Raw genomic sequence first — 27,500 nt, 5'->3', positions numbered from 1 at the left:
GTCATTGTGTACAGGATATCCAGACATCAGATGCTTTGAAAACACCCGAGAAAAGCACTGCTTATTATGATCACTCGGATGGGGATCTGGGCAAATTTCATAGGGTATAATTTGGTCCCAATCTGATCTTTCGATAGCTAAATAATTAATTTAGCCAATCGTTTGAGCCAATTATTTTCTAGAACAATAAATTCTTTTACGTTTGTAACAAGAAAGTCACTGGTTCAATCTATGTAGCTTGCAGTAAATGATTTTTCACACATCTATCTGTTTGTCTGACTCCATCTCCTTATTAGTCTATTCATTCATCACGTCCTTTATACATGTGTGTATCCATCAAGCTCCATCCATACCTCCTGCCTTTTTAATCATCTCTCCATCCGACCAACCCTTCTTCTATCAATCCATCTTAATCCATCAGTAGTCACCCAAACCAGTTACCTCCCTTACTAGAAGTCTTTAGATTGCCGTCGAATATGGCGGCGGGAGACTTTGACGACGACGTAAGTTCTTGTTGTTGTTGTTTTGACTGCTGTTATCTTTTGTCACTTTATACCGTGTTAACTGTTGCTCTTCCGTTCTTGTTACCCGACAAAAATATAGCAAATCAGGTCATCTAAACATTAGTCTGTCGCTTGCATTTGTTGTAGGAGCCGGCCACGCCGGACCACATGTCGTCTGTAAGACAAGTCTTTCTGGACAAATACCGAGGTAAGTGAAGCATCTGCTCTTCTCTTTCGCTTTATTGTTGTCATCGGATGTGAGAGGAGCCAAATCGAAGGGAACCCCATCACTTGCTTTTGGTCAACCTATTGCGTTTCTCTCTTGTTTTGTCACACGGGGTCTCTTCGTGATCATCATTATTACTTTTCGTCGCTGTTTTCATCTTTCCATCTCTCTCTCTCTCTCTTCCTCTGTTCTCTTCTCTATCTCCTTCTTTTTAACCCTCTCTCTCTCTCTCTCTGTCTCTCTCTCTCTCTGCCTCTCTGTCTATCTAAATCGTAGTATCCTCCAATCAGTCATTTACAATCAATCTTTCTTTCTCTCTTCCATCTCCATCTCTCTAGCAACGCCCCTTCCATTGCTATAATGTCAGTATACACACACACACGCACACATACAAACACACACACACACACGCACGCACACATACACACACACTAACACACAAACACACGCTGACACACACACACACATACACGGGCACACCCACATATATAGAAACACGCACACACGTCACCCGTTTCTAGGCATTCCTTCATCTGAAGATTTGTCGCTGAAGATGGAGCAATTTAATTCCGATTTACAGTTTTTTCTTAGATTTTTATATTACCATTTTATGAAAAATCCTTATCTTTATTGTATATTAATATGTGTATACGTAGGTACATTCATTCGTGCAATACAGACTGGTACCTGTATGTTTGTCTATAAATATATATATATATACATAAATGCCCGTGTATGATTATGTATGTAAACGTGCAGATATCTGTGTGTGTGTGTGTGTGTGTGTATCGTATATATATATATATATATATATATATATATATAAACATAGGCAAACGCAACAGCATGTCATTATTAATAGTTGGTGGTGATGTTTTGGATATTTTGTTTACTTTTGTCTGTTTTCTCTTGTTGCAGTCATCTGACAACTCTTCGCATATTCACTGCGACAATTATTTCAACTCACACTGCACACAGCTTCGATCTATCTATCTATCTATCTATCTATCTATCTATCTATCTATCTATCTATCTATCTATCTATCTACCTACTTCTCTCTCTATCTATCGATCTATCTATCGATCTATCTATTTATCTATCTATCTACCTACCTCTCTATCTATCTATCTATCTATCTATCTTTCTTTCTTTCTTTCTTTCGATCTATCTATCTATCTATCTATCTATCTATCTATCTATCTATCTATCTATCTATCTATCTATCTGTCTGTCTGTCTGTCTGTCTATCTATCTATCTATCTATCTATCTATCTATCTATCTATCTATCGATCTATCTATCTATCTATCTATCTATCTATCTATCTATCTATCTATCTATCTATCTATCGATCTATCTACCTACCTACCTACCTCTCTATCTATCGATCTATCTATCTAAATAATAATAATTATATTTATATATTTAATTATATTTATAAATTTAACTATATAAAGCTTTCTCTCGCATTCTTTGTATGTATGTATCTATCTACCCCTCTCTCTCTCTATCTATCCGCACACACACACACACACACATACATACACACACACATACATACGTACATACATACATTCACATACCTGTGTCTGAGTATGTAGCTATACACATATACACACACTCACACGAAGATCGTCTAAATGTCTGCCTACATCTATATTTATGTATGAATGTTTTTCTGAGATTTTCTCCCACACACTCGTTTGTTGTTATTGTCAGATTATCACGGTAGAAACTAAAGACATCTAAAACACTCCACTCGGTCCACGAATTGTCACAATCCTTTACAATTTCAAACACCAAGCTCTTTACAGTTTTGCTCTGTCATTGTTCGGTGTATCCAAGCTCTCAACATCCACCAGATTCTGTACCAGTCATATTATGGGGTTAATGCTTTCATCTCCATCTTTTATATATATATAAACATCTTGAGGTTGATATAGAAAACCACATTCGATATTTTGTCTTGATTTTCTGACCCCTTCCCTCACCGGAATGACCTCGCTACCATTAGAAATTTCGTATTGTGGGAATGATGGTGATGGTGGTGATGGTTAAATTGTTCTGATTGATAGACGGGGTTTTTCTCTGGATCGTTTCCCTGGGGATCTAAAACGTGCTTTCGGTTACCGGTTGGAGCTGGGGTTTTTTTTTTTTTTTTTTCTTTTTCTTTTTTTTTAAAGCAGAGGGAAGAATTGATAGTCTGGGTCTGCGTTTTAACAAGGGCTGCCCTGCTTAAGTCATCCACGGTTTCATAATCAGCCTGTTTTCCGAAAGCGAACTACAACGACCCTCCAAGATATCACCTTCCATCTGTGTGATGGAGTGTGTGTATGTGCGATGGAGTGTGTAGAATTTGTGGAGTGTTTGTATTTCTGTGACCTGCTATTGAGGATATTTGTATTTGTATGTAAATGACAGTCCTCTTGACAGTATACAATGTGTTTAGAGTCAACACATACACACACACACACACACACACTCAAATATATGTGTGCGTGCGTACATGTATATATTTATATTCAACTGAACATATGTGTGAACAGTATATAAGCAGGAAAAATTTAAAATATGTTAGAGAGTTTATTCATTTATTTGAATCTCTCTCCCCCCCACCCACACACGCACACATATTTATAAATATGTCCTTGCGGAGAAGAATTAGGGAGGAACTCCATATGCTGTACCCAGTGTAAGCTATGGGTGCAGCAGAGATGTAGTGGACTCCTATACAGGCTGAGAGGAAGCAGGCTTTGTATGTAGCAGTTGCACTGGGATTATATATACTAAAACACACTGCCAATAGATTGTTTTAGATGCTCAATAGGGGCACTAGAAGTAGTTGATAGCTTCTGTTACCATGGTGACATAATTAACAGTGGAGGTGGTTGTTCGGAAAATGTGGTAGCTCAGGTAAGAACAGGTTGGGAAAAGTTCAGTGGGTGTATTGCCTCTGCTGGTAACAAAGGGCTTCTCCGTCAGAGTGAATGTCTGATTGTATGATGTTTGTGTTTGAGCTGTGGGGCTGCATGGTCGTAAGACGTGGACCTTGAATGCAGAAGACTTGCAAAGGAAAGAAATAAAGTGTTGGCATTGTGTTCTGATGAATGGGTCAGTGTACATAAGCCGCAGAGTAGAAATGAGCTGAGAGGAAAACTGGGTACAACAGGAATCAGATGTTGTGTACAAGAAGGAGGACTGTGTTAATATGGACATGTGATGTGTAGAGTGGGGTGAGTGCTGCATAAGGAAGTGTCTTGTACTCTAAGTGGACGAGGGAGACTGAGGAAGACTTGAGACAAAGTGGTGAAGGCTGATCTGAAGAGGGATCGTACTGATTAGTGAAACACTATTCTGTTGAAGTCCAAACTGACCAGACAACACACAGCCCCTATTACTATTCGTATTTCAATGTGCATTGAAATGAGAATAGTGATAGAGGCTGTGTGTGTGTGTATGTGTGTTTATATTCATATCCTGCCAAGCCTACATCTGGCCTAGTGATTAGAACAGCAGACTCACGGTCGAGGGATTGTGAGTTCAAATCTCAGATAGGGCGATGTGTGTGTTTATGAGCGAAACACCTAAGCTTCACGTGGCTCCGGCAGACGGTAATGGCGAACTTTTACTGACTTTTTTGCCACAACTTTCTCTCACTCTTTCCTCCTGCATCTTGCATCTCACCTCCGATGGACTGGCGTCCCATCCAGGTGGGGAACCTATACGCCAAGGAAGTTGGGAAACCAGCCCTATGAGTCAGGCATGGTTTGAGAAGTAACAAACAAGCCTACATCTGCTGTCACCTCTTGCATCCCTGACCCTTGTTATTAATTTGTCAATGATGACCAAGGACATCACATGAAGAAGAAGGCAGGGACCGAAGGATTTGGCTCTGGACTTGCGCAGTTAGCATCTCCTTTGTGCCCCATGTGATCCTGTTCTGTCCATAGCAGGGTCTTGCGCTTGCATTTTCCAGATGTTGAGGTTGATCTCAAAGCTCTTCAGTGGGACTTTAAAGTGCTTGCCTTCTGCCAGATCTCTGTAAAACAGTCTTTTAGGGAGTCGCATGTCAGGCATTCGAATAACTGTTGATTGCCTTCCCTTCTCTTATCTCCCCATTCCCTCCAATTAACTCTCTACCACTCATACTCCTCCATCACTCATCTCTCCACCAGCTGTGATGCTTGCAAATGACAAATGTCTCCTCCTCTACCCTTTACTGGGCCCATGTATGAAAGACTATATAGGGCCATCCCCTTATCACTCTATCTGTGCCCTTGTTCCTTCCTCTCCTCATCTCACCACTCTCTTCAGTCTCCTCTCTATCATAAACTTCCATCTCTCATCTCGTTATTTGTGATGCTCACAAACCACAAATGCCCCTCTACTCATCCTCATCACTTTCCACCATCCTCATCACTTTGCTGTCCTTCCTGTTTCATTTGACCTTTGTGTAAGAGTCTGCATTGAACCAGCTGTACCCAACACACACCACCCTATCTGTACTGCTTATCACTCTTTCCTCTTGACCAGGTCTTCTCAACCATTGTGGATCCCTTTGATTCCTGTTTGGCCCCTCATAACCATTTGATATTTAAAAATAATCCTTTTGTATTGTCATAATTAAATATTATTGGGAATTGTATAAAAATTTGTTAAAATATTTTGAGCCTTGTAAAAGTGTGACCAATTTGTTGCACGTAAATTTTTAACAACAAAATCTTATACGGACCCTCAAGGGTCATATGAACCCCGATTGAGGACCACTGCTCGAGACCTGTTCAATTTGTCTCCCATCACCTCTCTTAATTTGTCCACCTCTGCTACAGGTGTATCACTTAAATTCCTCATCTCCATCCCAGTAACTCTCTCCCTCCCATTCTATTCTTGCTTCTTGGAGGGGCAATGGCACAGTGGTTAGGGCAGCAGACATGCAGTTGTGGTATCATGGTTTTGATTCCCAGACCGGGCATTGTGAGTGTTTATTAAGCGAAAACACCTAAAAGCTCCACGAAGCTCCAGCAGGGGGTGGTGGTGAACCCTGTTGTACTCTTTCACCACAATCTTCTCTCATTCTTTCTTCCTGTCTCTGTTGTACCTGTATTTCAAAGAGCCAGCCTTGTCACACTCTGTGTCATGCTGAATCTCCTTGAGAACTACGTTAAGGGTACACGTGTCTGTGGAGTGCTCAGCCACTTGCACGTTAATTTCACAAGCAGGCTGTTCCATTGATCGGATCAACTGGAACTCTCGTCATCGCAACCGACGGAGTGCCATGAATTCTTGCTTCTTTCACCCACTTATTCTGGCGTTTTGCTGTTCCCCAGCTCAGTTGCATTACCTGAGTGAAAGTACACCCTTTAGGTTGCTGAATACCCTCTACACTTTCAATGTACAAGCACCCACCCTGTATGTGGGTGCTACTATGGAAAGGCCCTGTCCAAGCCTCCCTAGGATGATTGGTGAAAAAGCATAGAGTAAGAAGGCTTCAGAGACCTTTTTTGTCCTGTCTTACTGAGAACTTACCGACCTCTCTGGAGCTGGTGTCATGCAGAAATGCACTCAATATCCTCTGGAAAGTGACTGGTGATAGAAATGGGGTCCAACTGTATAAACCAGACTGAAATGACAACTACAAGGACCAGTCTATGGGATCAGTAGATTCCAATAAGAAATGACATGGTTTGTGACAACCTGTTCATGGGAAGTGGATGTCAGCACAAGGGAAGTGGCTGTAAAATGGTTTTGGTGTGTGTGTGTGGTCACTCTTAGTGCTAAGAAGTATTTCATCAGTACCTGTCACATGGTTGGGCCACAGGCAATTAAAGTGGTTACTTTACCAAGGCTGTTTGGTAAAGAAGGTGGCTTTTTGTTGGACATCCTCCTCATCATCATCATCGTCCGCTTTCCATGCTAGCATGGGTTGGACGGTTCAACTGGGGTCTGGGAAGCCAGAAGGCTGCACCAGGCCCAGTCTGATTTGGCAATGTTTCTATGGCTGGATGCCCTTCCTAGTGCCAACCACTCCGTGAGTGTAGTGGGTGTTTTTTACGTGCCACCGGCACAGGTGCCAGACGAGGCTGGCAAATGGCCACGATCGGATGGTGTTTTTTACGTGCCACCGGCACGATGCCAGTTGGGGCGGTGCTGGCAATGGCCACGTTTGGATGGTTCTCTTACGTACCACCGGCACCTAAACTTGTTGAAGGACAGATGAATTCAGTAGAGTTGATGACCCTACAACAGCAAGGAATGAAACACCCTTAACCTTTGTTTAGATATCTCCGTAGAAGATGGAAATTCTGAAATAACATTGGCGAAGCTGGAGATGATGTTCTAGCTTTGTGGTGGGAGTGTCTTAGCAGTGTAGTACAAGCTCTGATTGACATTAAATTTCAGCATTGGCATTGCTGACAGCTGTTGTCTTTGACATCTCAGACTAGATAATTTGTCAGCAATGGTCATTCTCATCTTCAGTTGAAAGCCACCATGTATGTATGTATATGTGTGTATGTGTTTGTGTGTGTGTGTGACTACACGTGTGTGTGCATCTAAGTATGTATATCTATATGTGTATGTATGTGTGAAACTATAAGATGTTGCCCAAACACTCTGCTCTGAGTGCACTGCTTCTTATAGCAGAAACAGCTGTAAGCTTATGAAGTGTATTACTTAATTCCTGGTCCCTTATCATTTAATAATCATTATTACACGCTGTACTCACCAAAAACTTTGTCCTAAAAGCTTTGGCAAATTGAGTTCCACCAAATGGTTATTAGTATTGGTATGTATAAGGAAAACCTTAATATATTTTTATATTTGTATATACAAATATATATATATATATGTATGTATATATATATATATATATATATATATATGTATGTATGTACAAATGCTTAAATATGTGTGTGTGTACATGGCATGTAAAAAGCACCATCCAAACGTGGCCGATGCCAGTGTTGCCTGACTGGCTCCAGTGCTGGTGGCCCGTAAAAAGCACCCACCGCACTCTCGGAGTGGTTGGCGTTAGGAAGGGTGTCCAGCTGTAGAAACCTTGTCCATCAGATCAGAGCCTGGAGCAGCCTCCTGGATCGCCAGTCCTCAGTCAAACCATCTGGAAAGCGGACGTTAAACGACGATAATGATGATACGTGTGTGTGTATGTTCATATACTCTTTTACTATTTTACTTGTTTCAGTCATTTGACTGTGGCCATGCTGGAGCACTGCTTTTAGTCGAACAAATCAACCTCAGGACTTATTCTTTGTAAGCCTAGTACTTATTCTATTGGTCTCTTTTGCCAAACCACTAGGTTACGGGGATATAAATACTCCAGCATCGGTTGTCAAGGTGATGATGGGGGGGGGACAAGCACAGATACACAAACATATACACACACACATACATTTACATATATATATATGTATATATACGACGGGCTTCTTCCAGTTTCTATCTGCCAAATCCACTCACAAGGCTTTGGTCAGCCCGAGGCTATAGTAGAAGACACTTGCCCAAGGTGCTACGCAGTTGGATTGAACTTGGGACCATGTGGTTGGTAAGCAAGCGACTTACCACACAGCTACTACTGCACCTACATAAAAAAATTTTATTTAATTCATTTTGCGGGAAGGACTGCTTCGGCGTGGTCGTGTTCTGCCCTTACCTTTGAAACACGCATTGAGTTGAAACAGGGGCAGCTGAAGAAGGGGAATGTTTCTTGTGTTGTTTGTCTTGTACTCTGTTTTTTCATTGTTAAAAAAAGTCCGTTTCCTTGTTTGTTTTTATGTTTTCGTTTCTCGTTGTGTTCTACGTTTATTTGTGGTGTCCTGTACTCATATATGCATGTATATATACATACAGATGTAGGTATGTACATATATGTATGTATGCATATGTTTTATTTATTAAATTGTTATTATATATATATATATTATATATATGTTCATACATATGTGTGTGTGTGTGTATAAGCATGTTTTTCTAGTGGTTAGTGTACTGGGCTCATGATCGTGAAGTTATGAGTTTGATTCCCAGAGTGGAAGGTGTGCTGTGTCCTTGAATAAGGTTCTTCACTTTCATGTTACTTCAGCGCTGCTTAGACGGAAATCAATGCTAACAGCAGCTAGAACAAACTTTCAACTATTCACCTGCCTGTGTCTGCCTAGACACACCATGTATGAGCCAACAACTATAAAACAACAATAATAACCGTTTCTACTGAAAATTTTGAGGAAGGAGGCCAGTCAGGTACATTGACCTCAGTGCGTGACTGGTACCTATTTCATTCACCCTAAAAAAACGAGAGGCAAAGTTGACCTCGGTGGAATTTCGTCTCAGAACATGAAGCCTGAAGAACTGCTGTTGAACATTTTGTCAGCATGCCAACGGTTCTGCCAGCTCACTGCCTTGATGATGATGATGATGACAATGACGATGCTACAGCAAATATTCTGCTCAATGCTTGTCACTTGCTTGACCTTAATCAGTTGAACATGTCCCTTGGTGTCTGATGATATGTGCATCTTTGATCACGAGCAGAAGTAGTGGGGGAGCATCATAGCTATGTGTTGAGAGGAATTCTTTGGGGTTTGAATAATTCACCCCTGGAAACATGGGTGTTTCGTTCAACATCCTTACACAGCCCTTATTCAGGGACCTTTTCAATGGGATAGGCTACTCAACCAGTAGAAAATTCTAACTGGGCCCCGCCTGCAAGGTCATGCGCTGTTTATCTTGATATGAGATCACCATGTCGCGCACATATGGTTGTGATGCATGTGTCTAGTGTACCCTTATCAGATGGGTAGTCATGATGGGTATACTGGGCTTTGTATATTTTACCCCAGTGTCACTTTGATGGCATGCACTACTCTCTCACTCAATAATAATAATAATAATAATAATAATAATAATAATCCTTTCTATCAGAGGTACAAGGCCTGAAACTTTGGGGGCTGGTAGGGGGTGCTAGTTGAGTACATTGACCCAGTATGTAACTGGTACTTATTTCATCACCGCCCCCCAAAGGATGAAAGGGAATTTGAACACAGACCATAAAGATGGACAAAATGCTGCTAAGCATTTTGCCTGGTGTGCTAATGATTCTGCTTGCTTGCCACCTTAATAAATAATAATAATAATAATATTAATTTCCAATTTAGGATTGGGCCATTTACTCTAGAACTCAACTGGTTCTTGTTTTATTGACCATGAAATGACAAACGGCAAAGTCAACCTTGGCAGAATCAAAACTCCGAGCTGGAAGAAATACCACAAGCATTTTATTTGATGCACTGACGATTCTGCTGGAAGACAAAAATATGTATTGGTGTATTTTGGGAGGGTCATTTTTTTTTTGCCAAATAAACACACACACACACACACTATATATTTGTTCTTTTCTTGTTTATTACTGATTTAAAAAAAAATTTTAACTCATGTCCATTGTCCGGAAATCGTTTACACATGTGCTCTTGCTCCAATTACTCCATTCAGACAGAATGGAGTAAGTGGAGAAAGAGCACACACAAAAATGAAAAGTGTCACTGAAGAGGTCACAGATGTGTGATGAGAGATTTCCAGACAATGGACATGAGTTAAAATAAGAACAGAAATAAACGAATGAAGAACAAAATATATAGTACGTGTGTTTATTTGGCAAAAAAAAAAAAATGACCATCCTGAGATACAAAAATACGCATCAGGAATCATGCAACACAAACTGATAAATGTAAAAAATATGTGATTTCAGTGTAATTAGAACTGATAGAAAGCATAGCTGAAACTTTTTCAAACCATGCCCTACTGTTTTATGCATGTATAAAATAAGGAGCTTCTATTTGACTCTTCGTCCCTTAGCATTTAAGCTGGACATATCCAGCCCAAATCTTTTCTCTGTGTTATATTCAAACTAGCCAGAGCCTACCCTGTGTTGTCATTCTAAAAATAAACAATCTCATCATCAAATTTTCCAAGCTGTGAGATAATGTTTGATTAATTCAAAACAATATGAATAAATAAGCATTTTCATAGGCACAGGAGTGGCTGTGTGGTAAGTAGCTTGTTTACCAACCGCATGGTTCTGGGTTCAGTCCCACTGCATGGCACCTTGGGCAAGTGTCTTCTACTATAGCCTCGGGCCAACTGAAGCCTTGTGAGTGGATTTGGTAGATGGAAACTGAAAGAAGCCCGTTGTATATATATATATATATATAATATATATATATATATATATGTGTGTGTGTGTGTGTGTGTCTGTGTTTGTCCCCCAACATCGTTTGACAACTGATGCTGGTGTGTTTATGTCCCCGTAACTTAGCGGTTTAGCAAAAGAGAATAAGTACTAGGCTTACAAAGAATAAGTCCTGGGGTCGATTTCTTTGGCTTAAAGGCGGTGCTCCAGCATGGCCATGGTCAAATGACTGAAACAAGTAAAAGAGTAAAAGAGAGTAATCCAAATGCAAAAGGTTTAGAGCTACTGAGCCAACGAGGGAGAACGCTGAGTGGTAGTTTGACATGTTAGAAATAGCAACCAAATTTTCATTCATGTCACACCCTACTGGCTTACATGCATATATGTGTCTTTTTGAGCAAATGAGGGAGATTCAGTAGCTTGACCAAATAGATATAGCAGCCAAATTACCCTCAAATAAAAATATTATAAGATTGTGTGGATATGAAATTCGCTTCCCAACCACATGGTTTTGGGTTCCGACTCACTACATGTTACCTCTTCTCTTGTAGTCCTAGGCCCTATATGAGTCAGTCTGTGATTCCTTCATCTGCATGTGTGTTCATTCACATATTCTAAACAATGGTTTCTCTAATAATGTTGTTTGCTTGCAGTCCATCATGAAAGTTCGTCCAGGCTTCTTGACTTGTGTTGACATGTTGTTCAAACTTTATAAACAAAGGACTCATTCATGTGGTGGTGTTGATTCATTCCAGCTCCCTAAGTAAACCATATCCAAACGGGGAGATTATTACCCCGCTAAGAAACAACTGGGGTGGTGTGCAACAGGAAGGGCATTTGGATATAGAAAACTCTCACCCCCAACATACTCTCATCTGACCTTTTGCAAACATGGAAAAGTACATGTTAAAATGGTGGTGATGTGCTCTTTCTCTCTGTCACTCTCTCTCCCTCTCACACACACACAATTATTATCTCCCTTTAATTCAGCCTCTTTTTTCCCGGTCATCTTGTCATGTTGGACCGTTGAATTCTGCACATTTTTCTCTCTCTCAGTTTTTTTTTTACTCTTGATCCTTTCTGCTGAAGAGCATAGGCTCGAAACGTAAAAGACTTTTCCATTCTTCCTGACCGTCAAACTAATACACCTGCTTGTTGTTCCTATACCTGTCTTTGTCTTTTGAACTACATAGATATATATATATATATATATGTATATATACATTATTTAATATGTACACAGTATAAAGATGTGAGCTACTAATTAATGGTTCTTTCTTTGGAGACATGAGTCTAGGCAGGTTTTTATAACATGCCTTATGTCTCATGACACTCCTAAGGCTCTGAACACATGGTTTATTCCATTTCTCTCCAAACCAAGAATGTATCATAAACTCATAAAGCAAAATATGCTGAATATGCTCCTTCGTCCCTTCTATTATAGCTTTGAAAAAATAACTGTTAAAATGGAACTGCACTCTCCAAAACTTTCTCTAAGAATAAGGACAAGGTAAAATTACTACCTGCTTTTATAGCAAGTTGATGCAGGTAGTTTATCCCATCCCTCTCCAACTTTTAGTTCATGCAATTAAAAAAAACACATTATTTATGGGATGACCCAATATATATGTATAGGTTTGGTTAAGCAACAGGAAAATAGATCTCAAGACTTAAGTGTGTATGTATGTATATATATATATATATATATATATATGGAAAAAAAGTCAAGATAGAAAATGCTAAAATAATTTGAGACTTTTTCAGCTGTAAGTATGGAAAACAATTAAATTTTGGAAAAATTAAAAGAAAAGTTTTTTTTAAAAGAATATTTGTATAGTGTTCAAATACAAGTGGCATTTTCCTTGTTTCTGCCTGTCTCCGTCTCTCTTGTTTACTCTTGTGGGTTCGAGGTCGTTGTGAATTCTTGGTAGGGAAGAAGAAGAAGAAGAAGAAGAATTCCGTTATTAATAATTGGCTGACATTACAGAGTGACTGAAGGAGCATTATGCATTTGATAAGTGCCAGTTCATGGAACTCATGGCTCTTGGTATGTGTGTGTGTATGTATACAAAGTTTGCATCAGCTTCTCTGCTGAACTATTTTAATATGAGCTGCTGCCTGAATATATATTCCTTCTGTATCCTCCTCCTCCTCATCGTCTAATGTCCATGGGTTTCACTATTTAATTACACTAGACAACTTGAAGAAAGTAACGTACCATATGACCTTTAGTGGAAGATGCTGGTAATGTGAAATCTTGTCACTTGTGTGCAGAAGATGCAATCCTAATTCTCTTTGATAAGAGCCGACTCCTCTACCAGAAATCCAAGAAGGTGATGGCGTGCAGACATAGGATATGTACGACTTGTCCATGACCCCGGCTACAAGGATCTTTGAACCATAACAATGAAACAATGGCATAATTAGAATATAAGCCCCTCACCTTACAATTCATGGAGTACTTAACTGAACATGATCTGTTTTGTTTTTTTAATTGAGAATATCTAGAACACACTCACACACACGCAGAAAGGGAATAATAGGGAAGATGAAGAGAGTGTTGGCTAGGAATAACGAAGTAACGATAAGGTTGGGTTGAATATGGACGGATTCAATGCAATGTCGTTTTTTGTTAGTCAGGCAACAGGATGAAAGTGAGAGGATGATTGAGTGATGAATGATTGGATGATTGAATGATGGAAGTGAGAAGATGATTGAATGATGAATGATTGAATGAGGAAAATGAGAAGATGATTGAATAATGAATGATTGAATGATGGAAGTGAGAAGATGATTGAATGATGGAAGTGAGAGGCTGATTGAATGATGAATGATTCAATGATTGAATGATGGAAGTGAGATGATGATTGAGTGATGAATGATTGATTGATTGAATGATGGCAGTGAGAAGATGATTGAATGATGAATGATTGAATGATGGAAGTGAGAGGATGATTGAATGATAAATAATTCAATGATTGAACCAGTGCTAAAATGGTCTTCATGATAAAATTATTTTAGCATTTTCTACTGTGTCTTATTTTCCTTATCCATATCAGCTCGTGTGTTCCTTTTCAACCTTCTACATATATATATATATATATATATTGAGGAAAAGGAGGCAGTCAGAATTGTGGATAATTCTTTATTAGTGCTTTCGTTTGTTTATTGACAAGCTCGATAAATGAACGAAACCATGAATAAAGAATTATCCAAAATTCTGACTGCCTCCTCTCTCTCAATATACATGATTTGTACACCACTTCAAACACTCTATACACACACACACACACACATATATATACACACACACACACATATATACACATATACATATATGTATATATACACACATATATATTAATGTTTGTTTCTATTTTTTATATATTTATAATAATGTTTATTTTTTATTTTAATTGAAAGGTTACTCTATACTTTCGTTGAGTACAAGCATACACACACACAAATATGTATATAGACAATTACACACACACACACAGATATGTATATAGACAATTACACACACACACACACACACACAGTGTATGTTCCTATATTTCTCATTGAAATTCTGGTTTTCAAAAATTTGTTTTTGCACTTTTGGTATGAATGGAATTTTAATATCTGTGGCATGGGTGAAAATAATTAGCGAAAATAAAGCATATTTTGTGAAAAGGCTTTCCTTCTATCACCTCGATTTAGTCTATAAATAACTTCCAACATATCAACTCAAACTATAATATGGCATTTTGGCTGCAGTACTCAGTGGGGGGGGGGGGGAGAAAAATAAACAAAAACAAAAACAAGGAAGAGATGGAGCGAACTTTGGTGACGTATCTCTGGAAAATAATGCTTTTGTTGTAGAATAGGTAGAAATTAAATTAAATTAAAGCCCCTTCTCATGAGACTAGATTTTGATCTGTGCCTTGGGGAATATTTCATTATCAGTCTCATTAGTCAGTGAGTAACGATGTACTAATATAAATAAATTTGTATGTTGTAGTTTTGGAGACAGTCTAACAAAACAGAGCACTGCTCGTTTCCTTGAACTTTGCATTATGTTATATTCACAGTTAATTATGTCGTGCTGGAGGGTGGGGGGGGCATGTTTTAGCATTACATAAGAAGGGATGGGCCTTTAGTTGCCCTGTTCCAGTTATTAAAGTTTAGCTCTCATATGAAACCAGCGCTAGACCAGTATTAGAAATTAGCTGACGTCTGGACCGAGTTGTTACTAGTGCCACCAGTTGGAGTAGGTAGATGAGAAGAGGGGGGGGTTATAACTATGAGATGGGGGGGAGAAGTTATAACCTTATCCACCACCACCACCACCACCAGTAGTAGTAGTAGTTGTTGTAGTAGTAGTAGTAGTAGTGGTAGTAGTTGTAGTAGTTGTAGTAGTAGTAGTAGTAGTAGTAGTAGTAGTAGTAGTAGTAATAGTAGTAGTAGTAGTAGTAGTAGTAGTAGTGGCAGCAGCAGTAGAAGTGGTGGTGGTTAGATGAGGAAGGGGAGATATAACTAGTACCACCAGCAGTAATGGTCAGGTTAATAACCACCACCACCACCACCACCACCACCACTACCGCTAGTTGTTACCCAAGGAGGGGGGGAAGTTATAACCAACACCACCGATAGTGGGGTGTTGGTTATAACTTCTCCAATCCTTGGTCCACTTCTCTATGTACATACACCTCCCTGTAACTTGGTTGTGTGGCCCCTACCCCATCCCTATCACATCTTCACCATCTTCTCTCTTATCTCTCTCTCTCTCCACTTGAGGAAGCTATGTTTGTCCTCTAACACAAGACACGTTTCGCCCCCTTTGATATTACTACCCCCACCATCAGTTGAGGGCTCTTGTCCTCCTCACTGCCGCTGGTGCAACGTAAAAAGCACCCAGTACACTCTCCATGGTGGTTGGTGTTAGGAAGGGCATCCAGCCATAGAAATCCTGCCAAAACAGACAGCAGAGATTGGTGCTGCCTTTTGCATTGCCACTTCCTGTCAAACAGTCTAACCTATTCTCAGCATGGAAAACAGATATCAAATGATGATGATGATGATGATGGAAACACTATCTGTTGTTATTGGTAACTATCAGTAAGTCAGGTGTGAAGCAACAGTCTTTTATTAGATGGGGGGTAATTGTCCATATGGTATAGGGGTAATTATTAGTCTACTATTACAGTGGGAAAACCTACTGACCTGTGATTTGTGGATTTTGAGGTATTTAACCCTTTTGATACCAACCTGTCTGTATGTAACAAACTTCCTGTTTTAAAACGATCTAAATTATAACCTTCCACCAATATGTTCGTTAATATATGTTCCAAACACCAGCTTATTAATTACAAAGTTATGTGACTAAATTCTTCAAAATAAATTGAAATAAATTTTCAAAATAAATTGAAATAAAAGCATACAAAAGTGTGAAGTTAAGTTAAGGTTAAAAGCTGCTTGGCATTTTGTGGTATTTTGTCCATCTTTATGTTCTGAGTTCAAATTCCACACAGCTCGAATTTGCCTTTCATCATTTTGGGATCGATAAAATAAGTACCAGTTGAATACTGGGGGGTGATGTAATTGACTTGCACCCTCCCCCCCAAATTGCTGGTCTTGCTCCAAAATCTGAAATCAATTTATGTTCCAAGCAACATCTTATTAATGACAAAGTATTGTTACTAAATTCTTCACTATTTTGTGGCTGAGTTCCTTTCGCATGTTGGGCCTCATGGAAGCAATGACCAAGGCCTTTGGCATTATGTCATGCTTGAGAAGACGACCCATCAAGCCGAGCAAACTCGCATTCATGGCAGATACCGGTGTCACACAAATGGCATCCATGCCAGTGGCTCGTAAAGGCACCCATTACACTCTGAGAGTGGTTGGCATTAGGAAAAACCATGCCAGCCATAGAAAACCATGCCGAATCAGACTGGAGCCTGGAGCAGCCTTCCAGTGTGCCAGCCTAGTCAAACTGTCCGACCCATGCCAGCATGGACAATGGATGTCAAATGATGATGATGATGATGAAAAGCAGCATATTTCAACAGAAATATAGTAACAAAGGGCTTGGGTGCAGCCTTCTTAGAAGTTTTGATTTGACATAAGAACAAAACCAAACAGTACTATTATATCTATTTTCCTATATAAAATTGTGCCAGCATGCCAAGTGAATGTGTCGTGACACTAACGAGATGTAATTGTTATTAAAAGGTCAGTTAATATTTTCATTGCTTCATTATTAATGATTACATTTTCATCCCATATTGTGTCGTATATTTAATAAAATATCCTTTCAGGCAGCCCGGAGTTGATTACATTAAACAGAATGTGTTGGTGCAGACTTGGCTGTGTGGTGAGAGGTTTCATTCCCAAACACATGGTTCTGAGTTCAGTCTCACTGCCTGACACCTTGGGCATGTCTCTTCTACTTTGGCCTTGAGCTGTAGGAGCTGTAGTGGATTTGGTAGACGGAAACTGAAAGAAGCTGTCCTGTATATTCTTTCATATGTTTCGGTCATTTGACTGTGGCCATGCTGGAGTACCGCCTTTAGTCAAGCAAATCGACCCCAGGACTTATTCTTTGTAAGCCTAGTACTTATTCTATCAGTCTCTTTTGCCGAACTGCTAAGTTTTTGGGATGTAAACACACCAGCATCGGTTGTTAAGCGATGGTTGGGGGGGACAAATACACATACACATATACACACACACACACACACACACATGACGGGGCTTCTTTCAGTTTCCATCTACCAAATCCACTCTCAAGGCTTTGGTCAGCCCAAGACTATAGTAAAAGACACTTGCCCAAGGTGCCATGCAGTAGGATTCAATCCAGAACTATGTGGTTGGTTAGGAAGCTACTTAGCACACGTGTGGCCCGAGGCTATGGTAGAAGACACTTGCCCAAGGTGCCATGCAGTGGGATTGAATCTGGAACCTGTGTTTGTGAAGCAAGCTTCTTACCACACACCTATGCCTGTGCCTATATATATATATATGAATAATAACACAGATAGGTTGTGGTTCACTTCCGCTGTTTCACATGTGTTCTTTATTGATGAAGAAAATTGTTACATGATGCTAAAAAACCCATTTTCAGTAGGTGAATACAAGAAAGAATTAACAATAAGAACTTTTCAAGAAAAATGGACATAGTGCCAGATGACACTCCTGACCTGATTTCGGCAAAATACTTGATTCTTTCGTATCCTAAAAATTTACACACACACACACATACACACACACACATATATATGTGTGTGCATATGTGTTTGTGTGTGTGTATGTGTGTTTATTTTCCAACACTTCCTGACAACTGATGCTGGTGTGTTTATGCCTCTGTAACTTAGCAGTTCGGCAAAATAGAATGATAGAATAAATACCAGGTTAAGCAAAATATCAAATACTGGGGTTGATTCATTTGACTCAATTTCTTCAAGGTGGTGCCCCAGCCTGGCCACAGTGGAATGACTGAAACAAGCAAAAGATAAAAGATGTGGCTTTCAAATGAAGGAAAAATGGATCTCATGATGTTAAAATCTTCTATCTTTTACTTGTTTCGGTCATTGGACTGTGGCCAGGCTGGGGCACTGAGTATGACTGACCCAGTGCCCCAGTACTTGTTGCTGTGTTTGTAAAATCTGGTATTTATTCTGTTGAACTCTTTTGCTGAACTGCTAAGTTGAGGCAAAATAAGCACAATAACACCAGTCGTCAGGCAGTGTGGGTGGAAAACAAATACAACGCAAATACAAAGATACACACACAAATATGTACATATACACATATACATACATACATATACCAAGTATGGGGGTTTAGTTCACAGGTGGTCTAAATGACAAGGTACGCTAGGTAAGGGCTGTAATGGATTACGAGGACTCCAAGGAAGGTTATAGCCGAGATGGTAGTTATGGAGCCATTGCAGATTTCCGATATAGTGGAAATATAATTGTTAAACAGGACGTCAAACGTTAAGGCAAGGCAAACATCTCCAGTTATATACAATATTATTTATGACTTGAGATGTTTGCCTTGTCTTAACGTTTGTCGTTCTATTTAACAATTATACATACATATATCTATATCTATCTATTTATCTATCTCTCTCTCTCTCTTTCTCTCTCTCTTTCTCTCTCTCTCTCTCTCTCTCTCTCTCTATATATATATATATATATATATATACATATCTGTATGTATTCACACACACACACATCAGGCTTTTGTGTTGAGTTTCTGCCTAGCAAATCCACTTTGGTTGGCCTAGGGCTGTAGTAGAAGACACTTGCCCAAGGTACTATGCAATTGGACTGAATCCAAGACCACTTGGTCAGCAAACAAGCTTCTGAACCTCACCACCACGCCTGTATCTAAATGGTAGCAAATTTTCTGTAGACATTGATTAGTTTTGCTAACAATTCTTCTGGTGGAATCTGGAACATCATCTCTTAGAATTTCATCTTTAATGATGGAAATTATTTTTTGTTAGTCTCTGGCATCATATCGGTTGTTTATTAGTATCCCATGCCATATTGGTAGTGTCTGGAGTCATAGTAGTGTTTTATTGGCACTTTATTGATATATAGGTTTAATATTAGGAGTGTGTTAGTAAAGTTTATTAAAATCTCAGATCATATTGGTAGTTTATTGATGTCTTAAGCGACATTGGTAGTTAAGTGTCTGAGTTTTCTTTTATTTGTTTCAGTTACTAGACTACGGCCATGCTGGGGCACCGTTTTGAAGAATTTTAGGTGAATGAATCGACGCCAGCAATTAGTATCTCTTTTTAAGCCTGCTACTTATTCTATCAGTCTCTTTTGACGAACCACTAAGTTACGGGGATGTAAACACACCAGCATCGGTTGTCAAGCGATGGTGGGGGGGGGGACAAACACGGACACATATTCTATCAGTCTCTTTAGCTGAACTGCTAAGTTTCAGGAATGCAAGCAGGGCTGTGGAGTTGAAACAAAAACTTTGACTCTGACTCCTGTACTAGTGGCACCGCTGACTCCGACTCCTCTTTATGTAATTAAGTGATTGTGGTCTACATACCCCATAAAGCATATTCATACGCTTGTACTTTGAGTAGGCCTATATGTTATAACTGGTTTATATTTAAGAATAAAGACATTGTGAGTCAGAATCAGAGTCGGTATAGTTTTACTGACTCCGACTCCAGCTACCCCTTAATTGTTTCTGACTCCGGCTCCACAACTCTGACTCCACAGCCCTGGATGTAAGCACATCAACACTGGTTGTCGGGGACAACCCCCACACACACCCACACACAACAGTTATCTTTCAGTTTCCATCTACCAAATCCACTCCACTCACAAAACTTTGGTTGGCCTGATGCTATAGTAGAAGACACTCGTCCTAGGTGCCATGCAGTGGGACAGAACCCACAACCATGTAGTTGGGAAGCAAACTTCTTACCACACAACCACACCTGTGCCTGCTCTTATACTGGTAGTTAATTACCACTTCAGTTTGTATTGGTAGTTTGTTAGAATCTGAAGTTATATTAGTAGTTTATTGGTGTCTCAGATTGTATTGGTCATTCATTATTGTTGTCTGAGGTCAAATGGGTAGTTTACTATTGTCTGATGCCGTATTGGTAGTTGACTAGTGTCTGAGGTTATATTGGTAGTTTATTAGTGCCTTAGGTCATAGTAATGGTTTATTAGTGTCTGCAGTTATATTCATAGTTTATTAGTATCTGAGGTTGTAATGAAAGATCATTAGTGTTTGAGATCATATTGGTGGCTTGTTGGCATCTCAAGTTATATTGTAATTTATCAGCGTCCACGGTCATCACTGTTAGGTATTGCCTACTCTCAGTACTTCGAATTTTAAGGGTCATTATATTCTAAGGATCGTTTTTACTTGTTTTACTTACTTTTTTACTAATCACCTGGTGTAGCACTCAGTATATGTGTTTCAGAATTACACTTTAGTTGAGTACAGAGTAGTAGTAATAAAAAAAAAAAAAGAGACCATAAAAGAATAAACAATAACCTTATGGACTTCATTAGCTTGCAGCTGTTTCTGCTATGAAATGTGATGGGCTCTTATTTGAGTGCCTGAGTAACACCTTACAACTTTATCAGAGCCTCAAAACATGAAGTGCAATTTATTTGGGAAGACAAATACATTTGAGCATACATACAGAAAAGCATTACCAATGAGAAAGCATACATGAGGGGGATGAAACCCAGGGTCTCCTCCCACAAACACTGTCCAATTCTTGATATTATCTATCTCAATAATTCTTGGTCTTCTTTCTATTTTCCTATTCATTTTTCCTTCCAGAAACAGTGTCTGCTGACTCTTTTTTTCTAATTAAGTACCCAAAATATTTTCGTTTTCTCTCTTTGACGCTGATTAATAATATTTCCTTAGTTTTGTCATTCATAGTATTTCAGCATTGGTTTTTATATTCTGTCTACAATATTCTTCAAAGTCTTCTATTTTTCTATTTGCCAACATATCAAAAGCCTCTAATGTATTTGTTAATAACTTTTTGTTAATATCCATGATTTAGCTCCATATATTGAGAGAGTACCATATACAACATACTAGCAGTATCGCCCGGCGTTGCTCGGGTTTGTAAGGGAAATAACTATAAAGCATTTTTAGAGAGTTATAGCCAAAAAATGGAAAAAAAATTATGGTAAATTTTTTTTTTAGTTAAAAAGGTCGAGTTGCGTCCCCTAGACAGTCTGTGGTTTGTGTTTCTGATTCTCGACCCCATGTCGAATTTATCGATTTTTTTCAGAACTGGGGGAACTTTTCAAAATTTTCGCTGCGTTAGTTTTGAATTATGACATTGGGCTATGTGTGTGTCAAGTTTCATCAGAATCGGTTGAAAGCCGTGGTCAGGGTGAGGGTACAACCAAACAGACACACAGAAACACACACAGACAAACTGCCGTTTATATATAGAGAGATAATCTTTTGTAGTTTCAGTATTAAGTTTTCTTGATCTATGTTTGACATTTCCCCCCCTTTCAACTGGTTTTGAGACAGGTGTCTCAGTCCTTCTTTTGACTTCTGTTTCACATCCCCCGTTTTATGTTTGCAGATGGCCCAGCCATGTTATCTTTGGTGTCTGTTCAATTGGCTTGCCTTCAATTGCAATATTTATTTTGGGTGGCTCTTGTTTCTTGCTGATTAGTCATTGATTTGGTTTTCTTTACATTCATTTCCATTCCACGAAATATTTCTTTGTCATTTTCGGTAGTTATAACATCCTGGAGGCCGTTTCTATTGAAAATTAATAAGGCAGTAGGGTTATCTCAGATATTGTAGTATAGTAATGTCTTGGGTCATATTGGTAGCTTATTAAGTAACTAGGGGTCATACTGTAGTGCATTAGTGCCTCAAGTAATATTGCTAATTTACTGGTTTCTTAGGTGATGTTGACCCCAAACATTAGTATGTCTAGGGTCATATTAGTAGTTTATTGGTGTCTTAGATCATCATGGTAGATTTATTAGTGTCTGAAGTCATAACAATAGTTTACTAGTTTTTGAGGTTAAATTAGTATAGTTTGCTACTTCCAGAAGTCAAATTTATAGTTCATTAGTATTTGAGATCATATTGGTCCTTCATTACAGTTTCAGGTCACATTGGTAAATTGTTAGTGTCTGAGATTATTCTGGTAATTAATTGGTTTTTCAAAATTGGTAGTTAATCAGTGTCTCAAGATTTTAAAAATTTCTCTAGTGTGAAATGAAGCAAAAGTAGAACAGGATATTGTAAACTAATCAATGAGTAATTGGACTAGAATACAAATGACCAAGATATAAATCACATATCCTGGTATGAAACTGGCTCCTTTCGCTATTAACATCCTAGGGGATCACAAAAACCCGATACCAGTCTCTGGAAATCTTGAAGTCTAGAATCATCCAATTAATTAACAGACCTAACAGATCTCTTTGTCTGATTGGTTAAAAAATCATAGGATTTTTAACTAAAATTCAGAACCTATACTGACTGATATAAATGTTTACATGAGGCAGTAATGGAATCTCTACAGGGTTACTTGACCTGCTAGAAAGCAGTTGTCAACTCTCGCACCCTACTGTCTTTAAATAGTGGAAGGATAGATTGTGTAGTGTAGTCTGAGAGAAATTTTGTTTAGAAAAATAGGTTGATTGTTGTTTGAATGTCCTTTTGGTCATGCATCAGGGTTGACCTAGGCCTCTGCCATGTAAAAAAGCACTGGTGATGGTGCCATATAGAAAGCACCCAGTACACTCAGTAAAGTGGTTGTTGTTAGGAAGGGCATCCGACTGTAGACACCAAGCCAAAACAGACCATGGAACCTTGTGCAACTCCTAGTCTTGCCAGCTCTTGTCAAACCATCCAACCCATGCCAACATGAAAAACAAATGTTAAGTGATGATGAAGATGATGATGATGATGTTGATAAGTATGATAGAGTCTTGTAGAATGTTCATTAAAAGAAGCAGCACATATGCTAGGACACAACAACCTCCTAAACAGACCAAGTGCAGATATGAGTAGTATAGGGGAACCGGTATTAAGGAAGGATAGGAAAATATTAGATTTATATACCCTAAAATTTACTCCATAATAGTCCACAGACATATGGCGTAGTGGTTAAGAGCACGGGCCACTAACCCCAAGATTCTGAATTCGATTCCAAGCAGTGACCTGAATAATAATAATAATAATATTAATAATAATAATAACAACAACAACAACATTGAAAAATATCTTAAGAATGAGGCTCCAAGACACCTGATAAAGGCTGGAGGGCATATCAGCTGAAACGTGTTAACAACAAACAAGATGAGGACAAATATACATCAAATGTAAATAATGTAAATAATTCCTCATCTCTTAAATATAGAACTGTATTGTAGAATGTTGTATGATGTTATGTGGAGGTGCAATGGCCCTGTGGTTTGGGCCGTAGATTTGCTGTCATAGGATTGTGGTTTCGTTGTGAGTGTTTATTGAGTGAAAACTCTGCTGTTTTCTTTCACAACTTCTTTCTTCCTGTTTCTGTTGTACCTTTATTTCAAAGGGGCCAGCCTTGTCACCCTCTGTGTCATGCTGAATCTCCTCGAGAACTACGTTAAAGATACACATGTCTACTAAGTCACTTGCACGTTAATTTCATGAGGAGGCTGTTCCGTTGCTCGGATCAACTGGAACCCTCGTCGTCGTAACCAACAGAGTGCCACGATGATGTTATACAACATTGTAATACATTGCACAGTATTACATCACTCTCTACAATACACACTGTACAGTAAAATGGTTTCATTTTGAACAAAATACATAATATTTCGTAAAAACATACAAAAGAAACTGTTAGAAAAAGCTGGAAGTAAAGCACAGTCTTGTTCCCAATAAGCACACTTAACATACATACACATACTCACACACACAGACACACACATACTTGCACAATTTCATGCATGTACATACACATCTACATTTGCATAGAGAACACGCATGTTCTTTTATGCTGTTCACGAAATATTTCAGTAGAGTGAAATAGCTAAGGTTAATGGCATTAATCTGTGGAATCAGTGTGTCTCTCATTGTTCTGCTGCTACCATTTTTCAATAGCTTTTACTAACCCCATTATCTAGTTGTGTTCCACAGATTTACTAAAAGTCAACTATTGAAGATGGTAACCATTCTCTCTCTGCCCCCCCCTTCTCTCTCTCTCTCTCTCTCTCTGTTGTAATCTTTGGAACTGAAATACATTTTAATCATTGTTAACTTGGAGAGAATTTTGATAAACTCTCTCTCTCGTTAATCACAGCGAATTGTTGAAGAAAATGTGAGGGCAAAGTTTCTAACGTTGACTCATATCTAACATTGATGTCTCATGAATCTGTCGTTTCACCTTGATGATAACCCCTTCACCTAAACACACGCACACACACACACACACACACACTCACACACTCACACACACACACACACACACACACACACACACACACAACACACACAGACAAACACACACACACATGCACGCATGCGCACACACACACACATACGCGCTGTGATAAATTGACTCTTGCTCTGTTTGTTGATTAACTTCACAAATTGGACTTTACTTTTGGGGTTTGTTTCCTTTCTATACTAAATGCCCTCCCTTAAACTGAACACTTTCCCCCCTGTATTCTGAACACCTCCCTAACCACCACCCTCCTCTATCTCTTTGTTCTGAACACCTACCCACTCAATTCTAAACACTTACCTCTCCTGGCTTTCTGTACTAAACACTTCACTGCTGTTTACTGGAAGCATCACTTTTCCATGCTTGTATGGATTGGATTGAATTTTTTGAAGTACATTTTCTATGGTCAGATGCCCTTCCTGTCACCAACCCTTACATCTTTCCAAGCAAGGCAATATTTCCCCACAGGCCAGACATGTTTTTGTGGGGGATTGGAAAGGAACAGAATTGCTTGTATGATGGCGAAACTAATTTTCAATCATCATGTGATACCAACACAAGGATGTACACACACACGCACGCACGCACACACACACACACACACACACACACACACACACATACACACACACACACACACACAATGGGCTTCTTTCAGTTTTTGTCTACCAGATCTACTCTGAAAGCTTTGGTTGGCCCAGCAGAGTTATATATAGTAGGAGACACTTGTCCAAGGCGCCACACAACAAGACTCGGGCCTCATGGTTGGGAAGTGTATCTGAAGGATAAAAAAAAAAAAGAGGTGATGATCACAATTGGAAAGCCTTTCTTCACATATCCTCTTGATCTGCACTAGCCTTGGTTTTTTTTCAACAAGAACTATTTCTTGGTGAAAGCACTTTTCTGCCAGAATCTTCTGCTATTGTTTTTCATTTCCAATTTGACCAAAATTAAAAATGTCTAAATGTAAACTACAATCCGTTATTCTATATCATCACCATCCAGTGTTTTAAATCTGGGTTTTGTCCCCGTTAACGGAGGTGGCTGGATCTACATCAATGCCGTAGCAACTGAGGTAGGCAGGTGCAGCCCACCCCAACCTTTGGGTTGGCTGGTGTCCATTCCCCCTTGCTATCATGAGGCTTTTTTTGGAGCTGGATTTTCTATGGGAAGCATGCTCTTGTTTACCCCCCCCCAACCTCAGTTTCTAGACACGAGTGGTCCCGAGACCAAGGCCTCTACTACGATTTTTAAGAAATGTGGTGAAAAACTAGCTCAGGAAGGCAGGGACGCTACCTTCTGAGACCCCTTTCAGTGCCCCTACCTGAGTAGTGGAGTAGATGGTGAATGGGGGTTTATACACCAACAACAACATGAGAGGGAACAAGAGTGTCTCCACATATATCCTACCTATATACACCTATATATATATCCTACCTGTCTATCCTACCTGTATACACCTATATATCCTATACCTTTTGTATATTTAAACAAGAAACGTATGTCATAAACTGCAGGACAGGTAATAATTCATTTACACCAAAAAAGTCGGTTCTAATCAATAGCATATTGTTTGTATGGGAGAAATTACAAGGTGTTACCTTCTGCCAGCCAAAATATTTTATCATTCAAGCTGGTGGAACAAGCTAAGTTTAATTTCCCCGATTGTTATAAATGGCATATTGACTTAATTATCGCTTCAATGTATATGAAATTATCAACATATTCATTAGGAGAGCAGGTCGGTCGATTTTTATTGTTAGTATGTTTGTGTGTGAATGTTTGTCTGGGTGTGTGTGTGTGTATTATATGCATTATTCTTATTTGGTTGTTGTGCCCACCACCTCTTACTGGAAGGAAGACACACACAGAGTTTATTTATAATGTTAATTTTAGTCAACAGTTTTCCGATATATGCCAGATATTTTCATGTTTCTGACCTCCAACTTCCAACATTTGTAATACGGGATCTGGTAATGACCCCGTTAAGATCCACAAACGAGGTTTTGTAAGAACAAAAAAAAAAATTATTAATGCCACCACCACCACCACCACCACTATCACTACCACTACTGCTGCCCTCACCACCACTGCTGCCCACCCAACACTGCTGCCACCACCATCACCACCACTACCACTACTGCTGTCCCCACCACCACTGCTGCCACCACCATCACCACCACTACCACCACTACCACCACCATCAACAACAACAATACCACAACTATTACCACTTAAACTACCACTACTACCACCAAAAGTCTTACATCACTAACAACAGCAATACTATCCATACAACTACCCAAACTACTATCAATACCACCAAGAGCTACATACCACCACCACCACAACAACAACAGCAAAAACAACAACGTACGCTAGAAATAGCAAGTGGTGGCTTAACCCTCCCCCCCCCTGAAATCACACCATAATTTCTTATTTAAAACAGGATACATTAGCAACTACTGTCCTAAATATTCCTGAAAAGAAGGACTTGTTACAATTGTAATGTCTTTCATCATAGAGCTGTTCAATCAAGGTTGACCTGGGATGGGTGGGTAGGGTTTTAAACAACGTGAGAGAAAACAAGAGAGTCTCTATGTGAAC

At 39.2% G+C, this 27,500-nt stretch overlaps 1 protein-coding gene across 4 annotated transcripts in view; it reads left to right on the top strand.

The window, feature by feature from the left end:
• Positions 1-27,500, top strand: part of LOC115218465 (motile sperm domain-containing protein 2) — a 109,061-nt gene that overhangs the window by 10,601 nt on the left and 70,960 nt on the right. For 3 of the 4 annotated variants that reach the window (XM_036508464.1, XM_029788297.2, XM_029788295.2), the window contains exon 2: positions 651-711. In XM_036508464.1, coding sequence (XP_036364357.1) covers positions 651-711 — 61 coding nt within the window. Of the gene's footprint in view, positions 1-415; positions 504-650; positions 712-27,500 lie in introns of those variants that run through there. The other variant, XM_029788296.2, reaches the window with a different exon arrangement.

This window comes from Octopus sinensis, linkage group LG13 (assembly GCF_006345805.1).
Source record: "Octopus sinensis linkage group LG13, ASM634580v1, whole genome shotgun sequence".
NCBI classification, from domain to species: Eukaryota; Metazoa; Mollusca; class Cephalopoda; order Octopoda; family Octopodidae; genus Octopus; species Octopus sinensis.
This window is presented reverse-complemented; position numbering and strand designations above follow the sequence as displayed.